At 44.5% G+C, this 19,874-nt stretch overlaps 1 protein-coding gene across 6 annotated transcripts in view; it reads right to left on the minus strand.

Annotated features, from left to right (window-relative positions):
• Positions 1–19,874, minus strand: part of HMCN1 (hemicentin 1) — a 183,167-nt gene that overhangs the window by 45,837 nt on the left and 117,456 nt on the right. For all 6 annotated transcript variants that reach the window (XM_032117452.1, XM_032117453.1, XM_032117455.1 and 3 more), the window contains 18 exons: positions 19,700–19,867; positions 17,164–17,277; positions 14,623–14,709; positions 14,022–14,213; positions 13,118–13,291; positions 12,061–12,174; positions 10,489–10,634; positions 8,754–8,904; positions 7,849–8,052; positions 6,168–6,281; positions 5,149–5,336; positions 4,646–4,742; positions 1,612–1,773; positions 1,317–1,430; positions 994–1,196; positions 688–769; positions 443–574; positions 70–219 (listed from right to left, as the gene is read on the minus strand). In XM_032117452.1, the coding sequence (XP_031973343.1) occupies positions 70–219; positions 443–574; positions 688–769; positions 994–1,196; positions 1,317–1,430; positions 1,612–1,773; positions 4,646–4,742; positions 5,149–5,336; positions 6,168–6,281; positions 7,849–8,052; positions 8,754–8,904; positions 10,489–10,634; positions 12,061–12,174; positions 13,118–13,291; positions 14,022–14,213; positions 14,623–14,709; positions 17,164–17,277; positions 19,700–19,867 (2,592 nt within the window). The remainder of the gene's footprint in view (positions 1–69; positions 220–442; positions 575–687; positions 770–993; positions 1,197–1,316; positions 1,431–1,611; positions 1,774–4,645; positions 4,743–5,148; positions 5,337–6,167; positions 6,282–7,848; positions 8,053–8,753; positions 8,905–10,488; positions 10,635–12,060; positions 12,175–13,117; positions 13,292–14,021; positions 14,214–14,622; positions 14,710–17,163; positions 17,278–19,699; positions 19,868–19,874) is intronic.

Here is a 19,874-nt window from a genome sequence, read left to right on the forward strand (position 1 = left end):
TCTCCAGCACAGTGTCACATTCACCCGATGTTCACCAGTTCTGCTCCCTGCATCCTCCCCATTCCTTACCTTGGATGGAAAGCACATAGGTTTTCTGAGCTTTTCCCTCTGGATTGGAGGCAATACACGTGTAGGTGCCACTGTCCAGGAGCTGAGAGCGAGCTATCTGAAGCTTGCTTCCACCAGATAAAATATGAACTTCAAGAGAATCCAAGTTTTCTGAAAGACATAAACAAGTCATCATTCCAAACCAGACCACAGGGAGCAAACATCTCTTTTGGGAGAAACTGTTCCATCAAAGTTTCAAAACAAAAATTCCAATCAGTTCTCATAGGAGTCTGTCTAGAGACAGATGAAGAAGAAACACAAACCAGACAGCAAACAGCAAAGTGGGGCCTCAAAGAGGGGAAAAAGGGGAGTGAAAAGCACGAGAGAATGTTACCTATTGTTTTTCCATTCTTAAGCCACACTAATGTGGGTGGAGGAATTCCAGTAGCATCACACACAAAAGTGACAGGATTACTGATGGATTCACTGACCAACTCTTGCTCAGGGCCGTCTATACTTGGAGGCACTGTGAATTGAATTGAAGCAGGAAGAATGTTATGTAAACTGATTTTGAATTGCCTAACCTGCAAAGTCTATGTTATTACAGTAATTATTGAAGATGATACAGAAGGTGCTCACCATAAACATTGAGATGGAAATTTTTATCATCTCGTCCTGCAATATTTATGGCTTTGCACACATACTGGCCCGTGTCAGAAACCTAAAATAAAAGCAAGTTTTAAGAGAAATCATCATGGAGTCTTACTTTAAAGCTACAGTTTAGAGACATTAACAGCCTGTGCCTCTGCTGACTCAAGTTGTTTCTCACAGGACGAGAAGCCTCCAGCAAACACATCTCCTGTGTGCAGCAAGTAAAATACACCACTACAGACTGAAAGAATTGCTTGGCACTGGCAGATGCAGCCTCCCTGCAGCCTGGCCCACCTCTGCAGCCTTGATCCGCAGGGTCTGCCCGTCTGCCAGGACCTCCATGGCGGAAGAGTTGGGAATGATGTGGCTGTTCTTGTACCAGGTGATGACCGGGGCTGGGATGGCATTGGACTCGCAGTCCAGCGTCACTGGGGTGCCCACTCGCACGTTCAGCACTGTCACTGACGCTCCCCCCCGGGCTTTGATGCTCGGGGGCACTGGGGAAGGAGCTCAGTTAGTTCTGCATTTGTTTTGTTGAAACAACCCAATAAAGCAGATAAACCTCCCCATATTTTCCAAGCCATAGATATTATTTCAGAAAATGGTAATACACAAACCAAGGACAGTTAGGAAGCTCTTCTTCTGACTTTCCCCAGCTTGGTTCCTGGCAGTACAAGTGTATTCTCCAGCATCTGACAGCTTGGCTCGGGGAATCTGCAGTGTCCGAGCACCTGGAGTGAGGAGAGAAGGCTGGAGATTTGTTCTGTGGTGATTGTGTCAATCCCAAAGGCTGGTTTAGAACTGCAGGCTAAGCACAGACACTGTGTCCCATGAAGAGTGGCAATGGGCCCTATCAAGACAAATCAGACAGAAGCTGAGCCTGAAGGCTGCAGAATAGCTGAGATTCCTCACCAGGCACAATGAAAGTGTTGGAATTTGAATTGACAGGCTTTCCATTCTTGAGCCAGCTGAGATCAGGAGGAGGAAAGCCCATGACCTCACAAGTCAGAGAGATGAAATTATTCACCACCACGGTCAGATTCTCAGGGTTAGTCCCAACAACACTTGGAGGAACTGTGGAGAGAAAAATACATTAATAGCATCTATCACTGCATCAGCAAAGGATACCCCACAAGACCCTGATTTACTACAATAAAGCTGAGTTGCTGCATTTTGCCAAAGGGATAGGTTGCAAAAATCTTTCACATCCTATGAATGGACCAACTGCTTTTTGGATCTATCTGGAAATATGACAAACCAATCTAATGGTCATTCCTGCTCCTATACTTCACAACTTTTCAATTATTTCAATTGCAGTCCTTCTGTGCTGGAGGTTTGGGAGGGCTAATGAACCTACCCAAGATCCTGAGGATGCACTGCCAATTTTGTAACACTGGTCATTGGACATTTGCTGTGTGAGGCAGGACAGAGCAAATTCCCATTGGCAGGATATGTAGGATGACTATCACTTCTTCCTGATTTCTTGCTGCTCCATTTCTCTCTGGAACAGTCCATTTTCTGCCCACAGAGACCCCAAACTGATTCCTTCTGACACAGTTCAGAGTTGTTCTGTCAACCAGACAAACCTGTTGCTTAGCAGTGAGCTAAGCACTGGAAAATCCTGGCACACATCATTGCTCCAGGGGGTGCATTCCTTAAGCTTACAAGTCCCAGGATTTTTAAATCAAGAATAGTTTGACATGTGACCTTTCTACAAGAACGATTTAGAATGAAAGAACTGTAAATCTCTTCCTTTTAATAACCCCCAAGCTTTAGCTGCCATGTTTTTGCAGTGGGGATATATAAAACACTTAAGAGAAAAGCAAAAGCATGTTCTTGGCTCTATTGGGTGGAAAAATCATTTCAAAGAACACATGGAATCCTCCTCTTCAAAGACAGAAATGTTGAAGTATTTTGGCCCATCTCCTCCCGAAAGGCTCCAGCTGTTTGCTGTCACTTGAGTGACACAAACCAGTCATAAAGGCAAGTTTATGGCTCCTCTGGGCACTGCACAAACAACGGGAGTCCACGTAAATGGGGAATTTGGTCCATATTTTTCAGCTTGGAATAACTGAAGGATATTTCCCTGATAAAGAGGATAAAATGGTTCACTAGAGCAAGTGGAGGATTCTCATCTGATGACATTTGATAGCTTTTTATATTTATTTACTTTTACAGTTCCTTTCCCACAGATGTGATTATTGGCAGTGGGTAATTTAATGTACAGGGCCAAATTTCAGCTGTCTTAAATGAAATCTGCTTAAACTGTGTCAGTGGTGGATTTCAATTTCTGCAGCAAAAGACACCCACAAATGCACCACAGACAATCTGCACATGCAAATGTATCTGTATGTGCATAAGGACACCATCATGGGTTCAAATATAGCACTCAGCATGAAAATTACCTATTATTTCCCTATTTAAATCTGGGTGCTTATTTCCTATGCTTTAAAAGGTGTTATATTAGTTTTATTTACTCACCTTGGAGACCAGAAGTTTATTTTTCAACTTAATAAAGAGCATCATCTTCAATATTTTATTTAAATTTATGAGAGCACTTCTATTAGAAACACATAAAAATGCTGGGAAATAGCCTTTTTTTGGACACTGACAAAACACAGATCCTGCTGCTTACTGATAATGCATTTTCCTTAGTGCTTCACCCTGTGTGGTCTTTTCCTGAACAGCTACACTCTAATTTTTCAAATTAAACTGCATTAAGAAAAATAGACCTAAGTTGGTAATACCGTTGAGTTAGAACTGAAGTTTCATGCAAATATTTCTTTTAGGGGGACAGTATTAAGCCATAGTCACTAAAACCAAATATTTTGAAGACAGAAGTTTAAATTTAAACACAAATGTCAGGAAAAGTGAAATATTTTGATTTAAAAGCAAAACTCACACATCAGAAAATCTGGACAGACTCCACTGAAAGAAAATAACTTCTCCGAGAACAACTCCAGGGCAAATGCTTCCCATGACAACACTATTTTTGGCTAAATGCATTGCTGAGTGGCAAAAAGTGCTATAAATCTGTGCCGCGTAGTAGGTAAATTTGCTGCGCGTGTGATAGAGGAAAAATGCAATTATTCTGTGTGCAATAAGCTGATTCCTCACATTCCTGGTACTGTCTTTAGGTGGGACAAAGGACAGCCCTTGTTTTCTGTCAGATAAAGCAGATAAAGATGTAGCTGCCAGTATTCCTTGGCAGGCTGAAACATGGAATGGTGCAGAGGAATTGGTGGGAATGACGCTTCTTTGCTCTTCAGGATGGAAAGCTGGAAGTGGGCAGAAATAGAAGGGGAAGTTTGGGTTTACTCTGAAATGTTACTTAGAAATGTCCTGATTTTCTGAAATTATCACGAGAGGGAAGGGAAGGTGGTGGAGACTGTTCTATGAAAAATGTCTTGATTGTATTTGGTTTAGACTTCTGATGCTTAAGGCCAACATTTGTTTTAAACCTATTGTAACCCCACAAGAAAACCAAAAATAGAGAACAGACGGGAACCTCAAAGGGCACATTTCTAAAAGCCAAGCTTTTACAAGCTGTGTATCTTCGTTTAACATTTTCTATCTTTAATTTCTTTGAAAAATGCATTTTCTGAATGTATCAAAACAGACTATAATCCAACCTGCTTATAATTCATGATTCCAGGGCTCAGCAACCCTTACCAGGGAGAACGCAGCCACCACACCAGACTGCCTCAATAACAATTCCCACCTTCCTGGAACACGCCTGAGGAGCTAAAGCCACGTGTTATCAAGAGCCATGTGTTGTCAAGGTACTTTAAACTGGTATTTGAGTTCTGGTCTGTCAGAATCTCCATCACATCCAGTAGGATTCACATGAATGAAGCTGAGCGGGTCTCAGCACTCTGCTAAAAATAACACAGCCAAGCTAAACCAGCATTTGACAAAGACAGAAGTTATCGATGACTGTACTTACTGTGAACATTGAGGTTAAAATACTTCTTGGCACTTCCAGCTATGTTTTCTGCGATGCAGATATACCTGCCAGTATCTGTTATTTGGGAATTCAAAATCTAAGGCAAAAAAAGACAAAATATGGCTGTGGAGCTAATATATAGACAACTCACTGCCAAAGAAGCAAGTGGAGAGGATTAAGTCCAGCTCTCTGCTTTCATAGTTTTATTCAATTTCATTCATCAGTGGGAAGGGAAGTTCTTCAGAACTATTTTCACTATTTTCTCAAAAAAAGTCAATCATATTTTAAAGCAAGTGATTTCACTGATGTGGTTCACAGCATCATCCCACAAATGGCTGGATCTGAGGAAACTACATGGGAGTGAGAAGCAGCAGGTGAGGGACAGGAACAAGGGACAAAACTCCTTATGTTTGCAGCACCTTGTAGGAGAAAGAAAATACCTCCTACTCAGCAGAACCAGACAGTTTTTTCCTGCCAAAAACCAGTTTTTCACTATGAGCTACCTGTAACTTCCTTCCATTGGACAGAAACATGTGTTTGTCATCCTCTGCCAGGAGCTGGCCATCCTTCTGCCAGGTGATCCTTGGGGAAGGGCTCCCGCTGGGAATGCAGTCCATGGCTGCCTCCTTGCTCACCAGCACAGTCACCTCTTCAGGCAGGTCCCCGTCGGCCCCACTGATGGATGGGGGAACTGCAGGGAGCAAAGGTGAGGAGAACACTCCCTCAGCACCTCTCAGCACCTCTCAGGTGGTTGTGAGATTAGACTGGGTTTGCAGGAGGAAGGAGTGAAATCTCCAGTGAATCCAGTGAAAGATAAGGCCATCCCATGAGTAGTTCAGCTGGAACAACTCAGTATAACTCCAAGGACTGCAGCAGAACTACACTTATTCACAGCACACAGAGAGAAGGAGAGGTGAAAACCCATCTTCCAGTTATTCTACCGTGTTCTTTGCCATCAAAATAAAAGATGATTTCCAAGGCAGGACCCCTTTGCAACAATAAATCAGTATTTCAGTGGTATAACACAGTCATATAGGTAAAGAAGTAAGTATTTCCCAAGGCTAAAACATTGAGTACATCCACAGACACAAAAAGTCATCAAAATGGTTGGGCAGGCATTCATTAATCTAAATCCTCAATTCCCTTCAGGCTTTGGGAGTTCTGCAGGTATTGTGGAAAATGATGGCCAAAATAAGGAAAGAGAGAGGAAAGTCTCAATGGAAAGCTGGAGAGAGAACAAGAGATACCAAGATAAAAGCTGGATTTTTACATATGCTTTTCCTTCTGGTGAATGGTGAGAGGTGTAACACAACTGAGTTCCTGTAATAATAACCTACACACATTGAACTTACAACAGCAACACTCGGATCACACAGCTCTGTACAGCTGTACAGCTCTAGCATCCTAAACACATTAACGCCTAGTTTACAAATAAACATTAAAAACACTAAGGACTCCTGCAGTAATGGTTGGTTACTTTACAGAAGCCTTTTTTAGCACTCAGAGGAGAAGGGAAGCTCACAGAGCACTCGGACGATGTAGTGGATGGAGTCCTGCCCCGCCTCGTTGACTGCCACACACGCGTATCTGCCAGCATCCCCCGCCCGTGCCCGCGCGATCTGCAGCACCCGGCCTCCTGCAAGCAAAAGTCCAAGACAGCATCAAGCACTCTCCATCATCTCCACACCACATCCCACCAGAGACCTGAGCAAGCGAATTTATGAATGGTCAGCATTTGGTCTGAATCATAAGTAACTAAAGGGTTTCATTTCCTAGCTACTTTTTTCACCAGCAGATAGTTGGGAGTGCAGCCATGCTCATACTGAAATTCTAGAAAAGAGCAATTAATTCCACATAAAGGAAGAACATGCTGCAGCAATATGCAGCCAGGCATTATTCTTCTATCAAAAATAAAAACATTTCTCAGTAAGATGGCACAGAACTAACAGGCAAAAGGAAATATAAGCACAGAATATTCTGTTCCAAACTGAAAAGATTCACTTCTGAGGCTTTTAGAGGTACTTTTCACTCTATTCCTCATTAAAGCATAGCCATATAAACACCTTCAGAAGGAGAGGACATCTTAGGAATACACTTTGGGAGTGTTTGTCATTGCTCTCTCAAGAGATGAACAAGATGGACAAGCAGGTGTTATGCTTTTACCACTGCCCTTTAAACACTCCATCCCAAACCACCTCTGCATAGCAACACTCATGACTGTAGGCAGCTCTTTCCCTTCCCCACATGAGCTTAAGATCATGGCCATTTTTCTGCTGCAAACATGTTTTCCATGCCTCACTCCTTGGTTAAGAGGCTTTTCTACTCCAATTATCTTTTTGTCAAAGCAAATTTAGTGAGGAAATAAATCAGGAACACATCAGAGAGAAGGTATCATTGTATTTCATTTTGCAACACATGGAAGTGTCCAAGGCCAGGCTGGACAAGGCTTGGAGCAACCTGGGATAGTGGAACATGTCCCTGCCTGTGGCAGGGGGTGGAATGAGATGGGCCTTGTGATTCCTTCAAACCAAATCCTTCTGCAATTCCATGATTCACTGTGGGAGTTCAGTGGTAATATTCACACCATTTTAGCAACTATTTCTTAAATTAAAGAAAACAATTTAAGCCTAAGGACTGGAGAGAAACCAGCCAACAAAGTCTGAGAAGAACATTAAAGAAGGGTTCTGAAGGGGAGGAGTGTGTCATTACTACACAAATACCAGCACTAAGGCCATTTCTTAGTCACAGAATCATAGAATGGTTTGGGTTGGAAGGGACCTTATAGACCATCCAGTGCCACCCCCTGCCATGGCAGGGACACCTTCCACTAGCCCAGCTTGCTCCAAGCCCTGTCCAGCCTGGTCTTGGACGCTTCCAGGGATCCAGGGGCAGCCACAGCTTCTCTGGGCAGGGCCTCCCCACCCTCATAGCCAAAAATTGCTTCCCAATATCCAATATAAACCCACTCTCTTTTGAATCCATTCCCCCTTGTCCTGTCCCTCCACCCCTTGTAAATTGTCTCTCTCCATCTTTCCTGTCGGCCCCTTCAGGCACTGGAAGGCCACAATGAGGTCACCCTGAAGCTTCTCTTCTCCAGGCCGAACAATTCCAACTCTCCCAGCCTTTCCTCCCAGGAGAGGAGAGGAGCTCCATCCCTCTGATCACCTCGATGTAGGGCCAGAGAGTGCCAGCTGAACACCCACCTGGCAGGATGAGCACTCTGTCACTGGAGCTGAGAGGATGCCCATCCTTAAACCACGTGAGCACAGGAGGAGGAACAGCGTTGGTCTCACAGTACAGTGAGAGGGGGTTGTTGACAATCACATCTTTACTTTCTCCACCTCCTTCTGCATCCACCATGTTCCCAGCTTCCCATTCCCTGTAAGGCTTTTGGAAGCTAGGAGGAACTACAACAAAGAAGAGGAAAAATGTTAGCATTTTGCAGAAGAAATAGCTGGTTTTAAAGTCAAGAAATGAGAAGGTATTGTAATGTTCAATAGCAACAATAAAAATAAAGTGTATTCAGTCAATCCCTCCCCCCACTTTAAGTTACCCAGGAAAAATCTAGTTCTTCTAGAATGAACAATTGAGCAATTTACTGAGTATTTTTTGAAGAGTAATAAATAACAGTGTAAGATGACCTGGTAACAAACACAGAGGGTATTCATCAACAAAAATACTTAAACAATGAGGTATCTGGTTTCACTCAAGCTCTCATTTTGTCTAAATTTTCAGAAATTACTCATGATTGTTTTCTTGTATTTACACACAGTAGGCCAACAAGATATTTATGTCTGGGGCCTCTAAATACTACTCAAAACAGAAAAATAAAATATATCTTAGTTTAAAATAAATTCAAATTTTTCATGGCATTTAGAGGAAGATCAGAGTTGCTACGTCATAGCACTGACTTCAGAAACACAACATATAAAAGAATAATCAAATACTGCATGTCAGTGACAAGCAAAATAACCCTGAAATCAAAGCCACACAAAACACAAAAGCATTGGGTTTGACCACACAAGCATAAAGGGCATAAAATTACTAATTCCAACATCCCAGAATACTAGAAAAGCAGGCTACCAAGAGAGTTTTGTTACCCTTTTACCTTGTATATTTACATCAAACTCCAGCTCATCCTCTCCAGCAATGTTGGAGGCCAGACAAGTGTAGCGCCCTGTGTCTGACACCTGGGCCTCCTTGATGTGCAGGGTGTGGCCGCTGCCCTGGATCAGGACATGCTCATCTCCCTGCAGTGGCTGCAATGTCAATTCAAATGAAAATTAATACTCAGCAAAACACACACTAGAAATAGCCAGATTCGTGGGAGTAATATGAGTAAACTCAATCAAGCTCCAAGTTCCTGGAGACAATTTTCTTTTCACGGTTGTCAGAAACTCTGCATCTTCATCCTTCTGATCATGGTGGCTGGTCTCCTCAAGGATGTGATTTTCCATCACTCCTAGCCCCAGGATGCTGCTGAGGGGAGCAATGCCATCCCCATCGGGCCAGGGCTCTTGTGACATTGGATCCACTCAGGCTGATCCAATCCTTGAACTCACTGGCCAAGCTTCCAGTACACGGAAAACTACCAGCTTTCCGTGAGGTGAACAAATGTATCTAACCCAACCTACAGATCTGCTGCCCAGCAAGGACATAGTGTGAACACAGAATGGACAGAGCAGCAGCACAGGATTAGACGTTCCTGTGCCAGAATGTGGCTCACATGTGACAGCAGAGGCTGCAGTGACACAGCCTGTGTGTCAGCAGTGAATCCAGAAATCCAGAACACATTAGATGTGCTCATCTACATCAGCAGCCTGGTCTAGTGGGAGGTGTCCCTGCCCATGGCAGGGGTGGAACTGGATGGGCTTTGATAACCCAAACCATGCCATGAGCCCATGCTTCCATGATTTGGGAGTCAGCACTGAACTCCTGGCCTGCAGGGGACAATTAATTTAGTCCATGGACAGGAATTAGAGCCTTTCACCCAGGGCAGCCTAAGGTGCAGCAGCTGTTGTGCCAGTGGCAGCCAGCTGTGCACAACCACTGCCTTTGGGGACCTCTTTAACTCCCCAAATTGAGCTTTTCTTTGGCAATAGAACCAGGACTCCCAGGGATCCCAGAGCAGCAGGGCACACTTGAAACAGCCAGAGGCTGATCATCCAGGTTATTCCCGCACGCTCATTAAATCCAGGAAGAGCTGTTCCATGATGAGTGCCCTACCAGGAACAGCTCAAGCAAGAGATAACAGATCTCCTTTCTTACAGAAGAGTACCACAGCTCCTTTTTTATTCATTCCTTGTGCTGTGTGTCCCCGTGGCCCTGCCTTTCCCGAGCTCTCCAGACAGATCCATGGAGCGCTGTGTGTGGCGGGACTCACGCCTCATCCCCCCGGAGCGGCCAGATGCTCTTGTGGCTTTGTGAGCTCTGCCAGGACCGAGGGGGAGGCTCTGCAACTTCTGCAAGGGAAGCACTTGAGGGGACCATCTGTAACAGGGCCTTTGAGGGCTTTACACAACAGCCACAGGCCCTGTGGTCACACCATGGGATGCTCCTGCCAGGAAGCGCACACCCTCTCACAGCACAGGCCAGTGCCAGGCTTGGAAGCTCCAGCTCTGGCCTCTCACGCACTGCCAAGCACCCACCAAAAGCCAGGATGTCGATTTGCAGAGGTCTGGGTGCCAGCAAACACCCCAAGTGGCTGGCGGGTGATGCTGCCAGCAGCAGGGAGTGAGGGTGACTCCTGCTGCCCTGCACAGATGCTATTTCCAGGAACAGGGAACACAGAGCTGTCCCTGTCCCACATCCCCTAAGAGGAAGGAACTGAGTTTGTGACTGGCCTGTCCATCCTTGTACCAGCTGATGGCAGCGGCAGGAATGGCGTGAGCTTCACACTCCAGGGTCAGGCTGTGGTTCACTTTGATCTTCACCTCCTTGGGGGACAGCCCCGTCCCTGAGACATCCCCTTTGGCAATGGTGGGTGGAACTGCACACAGACAAAGGCAGAGAGGGGAGAGACTGTCATGGCTTACTGCCTGCTGCAGCATTTCAACCTTACCTGGAAAAAAGGAGATCCTGGATGATGATGTCAGGGAAAGCAAGTGCATTCCCCCAATAAACTGCCTCTTGCCCACAGCCAAATTATTACCTTTTTATATGTATGTGTATTTTTAGCCATTTCTAGTACAGTTATTATGTACAAAAATATACAAAACTGTGTTCAACACTTTTAAACATGCAAACCGGACTACAGCCCTACCTAACTACAGCACTTCATTATTACATGCCTGGCTTCAATTCTATAAAGTTCAGGGTATTGTAGTCATTAAAGAACTTTTTAATGGAAACCAATATTCCCAGAAACATATGTTTGATCCCAAGTCCACACTCAGAGTAGCTGGTCAAAACTCAACATTTCCACCCCACTGAAATCCCAGTGTTGCAAAATCCTGTTTCTTTCTGAATCAGAAGGAAAATAGAATGTTTCAAAATCCTTCAGCTACCCCCCTGCTTGGTCTCACAATATTTTTGAAATTATGTAAAATGCTTTCAGAGCATTTTCCATGCTTTTTTTCCACTGGGAATTTTTAAATTCTCCCCTAATACTAATGGTATCCTAATAACTGACAGTTGCAATGGCACTGGGGGGTGGAGGACGTTAGGTTCCCACATAGCCACACATCAGTAATGAACTCTTTAGATATCTTCTCGTTATTCCAAATCCAGTGGGACCTTATTTAGGGATTTAGTGTAATTAAATAACAGTGTGATTGCTGTAAGGGAGCAAACCAATTCCAAATCAGACTGGGAAATTAAAAAAAAAGGTAAAAATCATGCTTGATTGAGCCCATAATGAAGAGTTTGAGCATTAAAATTGAGTATTTAGGTACAGATGCTCAAATGACAATGTGCTGTTGGGAAGACTTGAATGGGAAAACATTTGTGCATATGGAATTTTATGGAAGGATATAAAAATAGTATCCTCCTGTTTTACCTTCCTCAAGAAAGTGTCCCGCTAGATGTTAGAGGCCCCCTCCTGTTTTTCTAAAGTGGTTTCTGTGCTCAAGAGATTCTCTGCTCACATCTCCCCTTGTCAGTCAAATGCTGCATTCATTTGACTTGAAAATCAGCACCAAAAGAAGGATTTCAGAGGAAACTGGACTTCAGTGTTTCTAAAATGTCCTCCCCTGGGTGATAGGAAGACTTTTAGCACAACTGTAGCATTGCAAAGGATGCAACAATCAACTTTCCTGGTGTCTTTCCTCCACCAATGCCAGGAGCTAATGCAGCTGTTTGCTCAGCAAAGCCATTAACAGGAAACCTTGTATTCACCAGGACAGACAACACTGCAATGGGGAAATGGAAGAACGCAAAATAAAAACAAATTTCAAAGACTGAAAGCATTGCCATACTGTAGACTTTCACTTCATAGTGCCTCAGAGCCCTCCCAGCCTCGTTTGTGGCTATGCAGGTGTATCTTCCAGCGCTGTCCTGCTGGGCATTCAGGATCTGCAGGGTCCGCCCACCTGCCAAAGACACCAACCTTTAATAGCACCCACACCATACTCTTGCTTCCCAGTTATTTAAATACTTCCTGCAGCATATTTCCAACTCTTTGGTCCAAAATCTGCCCTGAGAAGAGCAGAAAACCTGACTGCTTACTACCACATGTAACAAATGAGTGCATGATTCATGGCGGTGCTGTGGATCACAACTCCTGTTGCTTATGGATTCTTGGGAAATTTGTTAAGAAATTTCATCAAGAAATTTGTGCAGGGAGTTTCTTGAACATATTTAGCCAGGATTTATTTTTTCTCTGAACACTTGCAGTTAACAAGGCAAGGTACTTGTACATCTACAGTACTCCAGTGTTCGCTCTGAAGCTTGTTCCCATTTCCCTAGTACCTGTGGAGGTGGAAAAAGTTATTCTACTAACTAAAAACGGCAAACTTCTAATGACCTAGAAAAATCCCACGTCATTCTCTCTCCTAATTTATCTCTCTCTCCATGTAATTTCCACAATTAATTGCAAGTAATTTATATTCATCATTAACTCACATGAATTTTCCCATCACATCGCTTGATGGTACAAAAGGATAAATACATAATAAAACATAAATCAACAATCAGTTAACTGTGAAGCACTTAAAAATATTGGAATGGGAAGTGCTAGAGAAGTACAGAGAATGCCAGGATGGTTTGGGTTGAAAGGAACTTAAAGCCCATGAAGGCCCAACCCCCTGCCATGGGCAGGGACACCTTCCACTAGCCCAGCTTGCTCCAAGCCCTGTCCAGCCCAGCCTTGGACACTTCCAGGGATCCAGGGGCAGCCACAGCTTCTCTAGGCACCCTGTGCCAGTGCATTGCACTTAACAGAAATATATCCTTTGATTTTTTTAAAGAAGTCTGTAACAGAAAAATACGCAATGAAAGAATTAGGTGTTATATCTCAATAAGAGCAGAGTTTACCTGGCAGAATGCGGATGTTTCTGCTGGACTCTAAGGGAATCCCATCTTTCAGCCAGGTGATGGTGGCTGGGGGGTAGGAATAAGCTTCACAGACCAGCGAGGTGGGGCTGTTGAGGATAACGGTGACATCCTCTGCATTCCCTTGGCTGTCTGCTCCCACAATGCTTGGAGCCACTGGGAACAACAAAATCAGTAACCACAGGGAGGAAAGTCCCTCTCTGAAAAGCCTATTTTCTGGTCCCTGTTCAGTCTAGGAATCTGGCTGCAGCGTCAGCTAGCTGGGAGGCATTCCTACAAGGAGCACCCAAACCCAGACCCAGACAACATTCAGCTGGTCTCATGTCTTGTTCTGAAGTCAGCAGTGATCCCAAATCAGTGGAATTCACTCCCACCCATGCCTTTGTCAAGCACAGGTTCCCAGGAATCCAGCCACCACTCCTTGAGCAGAGCTGCTGCTTGATGGTCCTGGAAGGAGGGATGAGCCTAGGAAACAAGGCTGTGGAAAACAAACTCGCCATTGTTTGCACTTCATTGTGCAATAACCCTCATGGAAAATTAAACAAAACAAAATGAGAAGTGCAGATGGTTTCAGCTTTTCTGAAGAGATCACAATCTGAAATGCTCTTCAGATGCTCCCTCCTTGAATCACAATAAAATAAAGTGCTGTCCCACCCATTCCATAAGGACAACATCCCATTATGGTTCCCTGTGTTCCAGCTCTGTTGTCTAAAGCACAGCACTGGTGTTTCTCTTGAACCACTATCACTTATCAATTACTAAGAGGTAACATTCTAATCATAGGCAACTTGTGCCTTGCTGTCAATAAAGCCCTACAGAATTCCAGCGAGACTCCCTTTCTCCCCAAACTGCCTGTTCCTCTGGCAGAGGCAGCCCAGCTGCTCACCAAGCACGTTGAGGCTGTAGGTTTTGCTCCTGTCCCCAGCAGCATTGGACGCCAGACACGTGTACCGGCCCGTGTCTGGGAGCTGCGCCTCGGAGATCTGCAGGGATCGCCCGCTGGACACGATCCTGGGATCCTCAGCCTCAGCCAGAGCCTGCCCATCCTTCAGCCACGTGACCTGCGGCACAGGGTTCCCTTGATGGAGTCGGGAAAATGGCAAACATGAGCTGGTGCATAACCTCTAGGATATATCAAGATTTCTGAGAAACAGGAAAATACAGCTTCAGGTGTGCTTTTCAAGCACATCCTGTGGGAGGAGATTTTGGAATATGCATTCTGAAGTCTCTGAACCTCCTGAAGTGATGTACACCTCCTCTGAAATTCCACAGGCCTTTGGAGAAGAAATATCACAGCAACATCCCTCTTGGTTCATCTCATCCAACCTTTACAAGGAGTGCTCAGTCCTGCTCTAAGCACCACAGTTAAATCTTAGATTTAAAAATCCCACTGAACTGAAATCCCATTAAAAACACTCTGTGCAGCACAAGTAGTGATCTCACCATGGCTTTGATGAGCAAAAGTAAATCATAAACTGTTCTTTTACCTGTCACCTCACATGTCAGGGTAACTCCATGCTTCTCTTTCACCTTCACATCTTCCAGTGTATTTTCTCCCACAATCCCTGGAGGCACTGCAACAGGCAAGGAGAAAACATCAGCATGGATTCCTTGCAACACTGAAATACAACAGGCTGCTTGATGATCCTGCTAGGAGGGATGAGCCCAGGAACACAGGATTAGGAAAACAAACTCGCCATTGTTTGTGTTTGGTTACACAGTAACTGCCATAAAAAACCAAGAGCAATACAACCGATTCCCAACAAGTGGATGCTGTGCCATGGTCTGTCAGTGTTCTCTGCAAATACAGCTAATTCCATATGGGAATGAACACACCACACAGGTTTAAAGGCACCTTGCTGTGGTACAAACTACATTTCTCTAGGGAAATACAAGATAAAACCCCTAAAATACCTATCTCATGCCCCAGACAGCCAACCCAACGCAAGGAAACTCTACTGTATGGCTGACATGGCTGACATGTTTCCAAATAATCCTGGTCAACTTGTGCTTTTGGATGAGGAGGGCAGGTTATGAGGGTGCTGGAGAGTAGCTGTGGTGGTTAAGAGCTGTGATCCATTATTTCTTTCAAAGTAGAGGCATTTGTAGATCAGGCCAAAAGAAACTGGCACTACAAGTCAAAGCAGGCATGGAGTGCAACAGGCTGAAAAGGAGACCTGTAGTTATCAGAAAGCAGCTCCATCTCCAGGAGATACAGGAAGTTTTTTAACAAAAATGTCAGAGTAAGGAGCCAGATTTATGCTTTAATAATCCTGCAAAATGCAAACTTTCAGCCTAGATAAAAGACCTCAGAAGAAAGGAATTAAAATATATTTAGCAGCTTATTTGCAATCTAGCTCACTGCTGGAAGCAAACGTTTTATAAAAGTAAGAATCACAGAAATAGGCAGAATTCATTGTCAACAGTGACAAGAATGTTACATCAGATTTGTGGTAACTAATGAAGGGTTCAAACTGGAGTGAAGGAAACAGATGGGGGGAAACAAAACTTAAAATCATAAAGTTCAGGACTTAAGTCAGGCCAAACGTTACTACTATTCATAAACAAAGACAGCAACTCATCGCTTTGACCCCAAAATAGTACAGTAAGTTGTCAACACATCTTAATTTCAAAAATATGGCAAAGCCACACCAAACCCTTTTCAAATATATAAATACATAAATATTGTGCTTATTACACCAAGCTCTGCCTGCAAACTGCTGTGCCTCCTACAATAACCCAGAGAAACCCTGGCATGTCTGTGTACAGTTCCCACTGACAGTGACTGGTGAGGATTCTGTGCCACTGTCAGGCCCCATTCCAGCAACTTTCCTCTAGAAAGACAAAGAAATTACTGGGGGGAGGGAAGAGAAGACTGAACAATGGAATTTTTCACTTGAAATCAGCTTCATTGAGCATTTTTCTTCAAGGCAAACAAAGCCTATGCAATAGAGATTCCCAGAACTCTCAAGAACACCCTGCTACTAAAGCCCTCCAAAGAAAACAGTCAGACAATGAATGCTTTCCAGTGTTTATCCATCTCTTCCATCCTACCACACTCACACTTCCATGAGCTCATCAAATAAACATGAACTGACTTGAATGGGAGTTATCACTTACAGGCTGAATATGCCCAAGTCAGCTGAAGACAAGGGAGGATGAGGGTGCTCAGCACCTCAGAGAAAGGAAACTTAGAACAAAATTCTACACAGAAATGCTGTGAGAAATCCTGCACTGTGCCAGGCCTGACAGTTATTGATAAAAATGACAGTTACTAAACTGAAAAGTAGTGTTTTCTGGGGAGAATACCAGTTTGCAAAACTAAGCAATGTAATAAAAAAATACATTAATGGTTCCAAGTAGCATCTAAAGAGCCTGCTGGACAACTTCTGGTGTAAGTACATCAGCAGGATCACCCCCTTCCACACTGGTTTATATCCTTTATCATACCAAAGGCTCTGCTGACTGAAGGTTTCCACTGTATTGAAGTTTGGATTGCTGATCCTGGAGAAGAGAAAGCTCTGAGGAGACTTTGAAGCCCCTTCCAGCACCTAAACAGGCTCCAAGAGAGCTGGGAGGGACTTTGGACAAGGGCCTGGAGGGACAGAACAAGGGGGAATCGCTTCCTACTGCCAGAGGCCAGAGATAGATGGGATATTGGGAAGGAATCCTTCCCTGTGAGGGTGGGGAGGCCCTGGCACAGGGTGCCATCACTGAAAGCGCCCAAGGCCAAGCTGGACAGGGCTTGGACCAACCTGGCATAGTGGTGCCCATGGTGGGGGGTAGAATGAGACAGGCTTTAAGGTCCCTTCCAAATTAAGCCCTTCCAGGTTTCTATGATTCCATGTAGAAGAAGCTTCTCTTTACAACCTGATTTTTTGTGGTATCAAATTCACTTATTTTTTTCCCTAAGGACATATGTTTCAGCATAATATTTTTTTTAAATACCAGCAAAGTATACAGAATGCCCTCCCCCTTACTGTCCAAACCCCTCTCTTGTGCTGCCCCAAACCCGAGCAGGTACTCACCCAGGACAGAGAGGTGGAAGTCCTTCCTGGCCTCCCCTGCGGCGTTGGTCACCACACATGTGTAATGTCCCTCGTGTGCCGCACCCGCGGGGCTGAGCCGCAGCGTCCGGCCCCCTGAGACAGCCAAAACAGCATCAGAGTCCTGCTCTGACCAGCACTATCCCAGGGCTGGGCAGGGCACACACCCCCTGCTCCCCTGCATGGGATTCATGCATCAGCACTTGGGATGTGGCAGAAACATTGTGCTTGCAACGCACACTTCTGGGCAGGAAATTGGGACAGCACGCAGTGCCTCAGACAGCAGGGTTTTCACTCACAAAGAGTGCTTTGCTATACTGAGATTCTAGATGAATATTCAGGAAAATTAATAATGCCTCATCAGTGCTTTTTATGTGTGTACACATCTACACACAAAAATAAGCTTAGTTTTATAAACATGCTGTTTATAAGTACCCTTAAGGTATTTTCACATGTATAGATAAGGAATAAAATTCCACTTCTCCCTTCTAGCATTTGCATTAATTGTGCCATCAATAATAGTAACAGCTGATAACAGCACTGGTTTACATGCAATGGTTTCAAAGAACAGATTCCTCTAAACTCTGTAGTTGTCAGGTCACCTTTGCACAGACACGTTCATTTAAAAGGAAGATTTGCAAGTATGTGTGACCAAAGACCAGGAATGTCCCTGCTGTGCCATAGCAGAGTAACTTCTCTTTCCTTGCTGTTTGGCAGAGGAACAGCAGAAATGACATCAGGGAGCATTTGAATGTGAAACCAGGCAGCCAGCCTGCAGCTTTTCCTAGTTTCTGGTTAGCAGCTCTCCCATCAGTAACCATTCCCTAACCCACACCACATCTGCCCTGGGCAGCTCCTGCCTGTGGCTATCGCTGTTGGGACATAGCCCAGAAAGTGATGATCCTGGTCATGCACTTGGAGGAACAAAGTGCTGAGCTGGTTACTGGATGTGCCTCTGCCCACGGAATCCTGCCTGCTGGAGGGAGCACTGGGAGACTGAGGGAGGCTCAGGTCTTCCAGCCTCGTGTCTCCCTGATCCCTTCTCCCATCCACCCCTGCACAAGGCCAAAACAGAAGCAGAAACCTGCCTGCCGAACACTGTGACCTTCCCTGGCATCACATACCAGAGCACACCCAGGCCTCCAGTGCTGAGGCAGGACAGATCTTCTACATTTGGCTAAACAAAAGCTATTCTCCTTCCTAAAGCCAATGTGCAGCTTTGGGCACAGGTTGCATGGGAAGCAGGTGGGGTACACTGGATTTTTTTTATTTTTCCTAGAAGATATGCAGGAAGGATCATCAAAAGCAAACATCAGTATCTGGACAATGCTCTCAGGCACTGGGTGGGGTTGTTGGGGTGTCCTGTGCAGGGCTAGGAGTTGGACTGGATGGTCCTTGTGGGTCCCTTCCAGCTCAGGACATTCTGTGATTCCATGACCTGAATTAACTGACTAAAAGCTGCCAGCAGTGTGTCCACACACTGAAATTATCTGCAATGCCAAGTATGTTTTCAATCAACAGAACCAAAATTTTGCTTTGGCAAAGTATTAAACTCCAAAATTAGAGGAGGATTGTTGTTGTTGTTGTTTTTTACAGCTGTACAAGCACAAATAAAGGTCCAAGTGCCATGTTGGTTACAGTTCACTACCACAATGTGTAGCTTTCTGAAGCACAAAGTTTGGGGGAAAACAAAGCCCCAAGTCCAGGCATGTTTCTCCTCCCACACAGCCAACATCCAGAGACAATAAACATCTTTTTGTCTCTTCCTTCCCAACTCAGCGATCCGGGAGGTGAGATTAGTGTGGGTGTAGAAAGAAATAGACAGGACAGAAACCATCAAGCCCAGAAGATGTTATTTTTGTTGATGGCAGCTTGACACAGAAAGGAACGCACAGCAGCTCCAAGAGCCAGGTTCATATTGGGAAATAATCACACACCCACTCCTTTTTCCACGTGCTATACGCAAAAATGGGAAAGCAGAGGACAGGACTATCTGTAACGTTAAAAGATGCACTGATTAAAATATCCTGAAGCTTATCAGCTTCAAATGCAGTCTTAGCTGAGCTCTTAAACATCTTCCAGCTCTTTACCTGTGTCACCGTTTTATGCTTGTTAGGCAGCAAACACCACAAACTATCATACCTGTCTGATAGTTTTCCTAAGTTCATGATGCAGGCTTTGCACGGTGGCTATCACAGAGTATTAGAAACTCCATAAAAACTTAATGTCACGAGATTTCTACTTGCTAGTGGCAAACCCAAGGTCAAAGAAACAACACAGCCAGAAATGCTTTACATGCACTCATCTCTGAGGCTCCCTTTGGTTTCATATACAGACCCATAGAAATTGAAGATATGCTTTGGTTTTTGTCATTTGTTCTTTCAAAGATTTTTCCTCTTTAAATGGTAAAACAACTGTGAATAGGAAGAGGTGGAGAAAAATAAATAGGAGAGCTAACAGAGTGTATTTCTGGGCATGACAAAATGAGATGTTGCCATCTGCCCTCCAGCTTCTGTACCTGAGAGGATTCGCACCGAGCTGTTCAAGCTGATGGGCAACCCATTCTTGAGCCACGTTATTGCTGGCAAGGGGATTCCTGAGGCTTCACAAACCAGGGAGATGGGATTCTTCTCCACAATGCTGATGTTTTCAGGCAGCTGCAGGTAACCACCAATACTTGGGGGAACTACAGC

The sequence above is a fragment of the Corvus moneduloides genome, chromosome 9 (assembly GCF_009650955.1).
Source record: "Corvus moneduloides isolate bCorMon1 chromosome 9, bCorMon1.pri, whole genome shotgun sequence".
Lineage (NCBI taxonomy): Eukaryota > Metazoa > Chordata > Aves > Passeriformes > Corvidae > Corvus > Corvus moneduloides.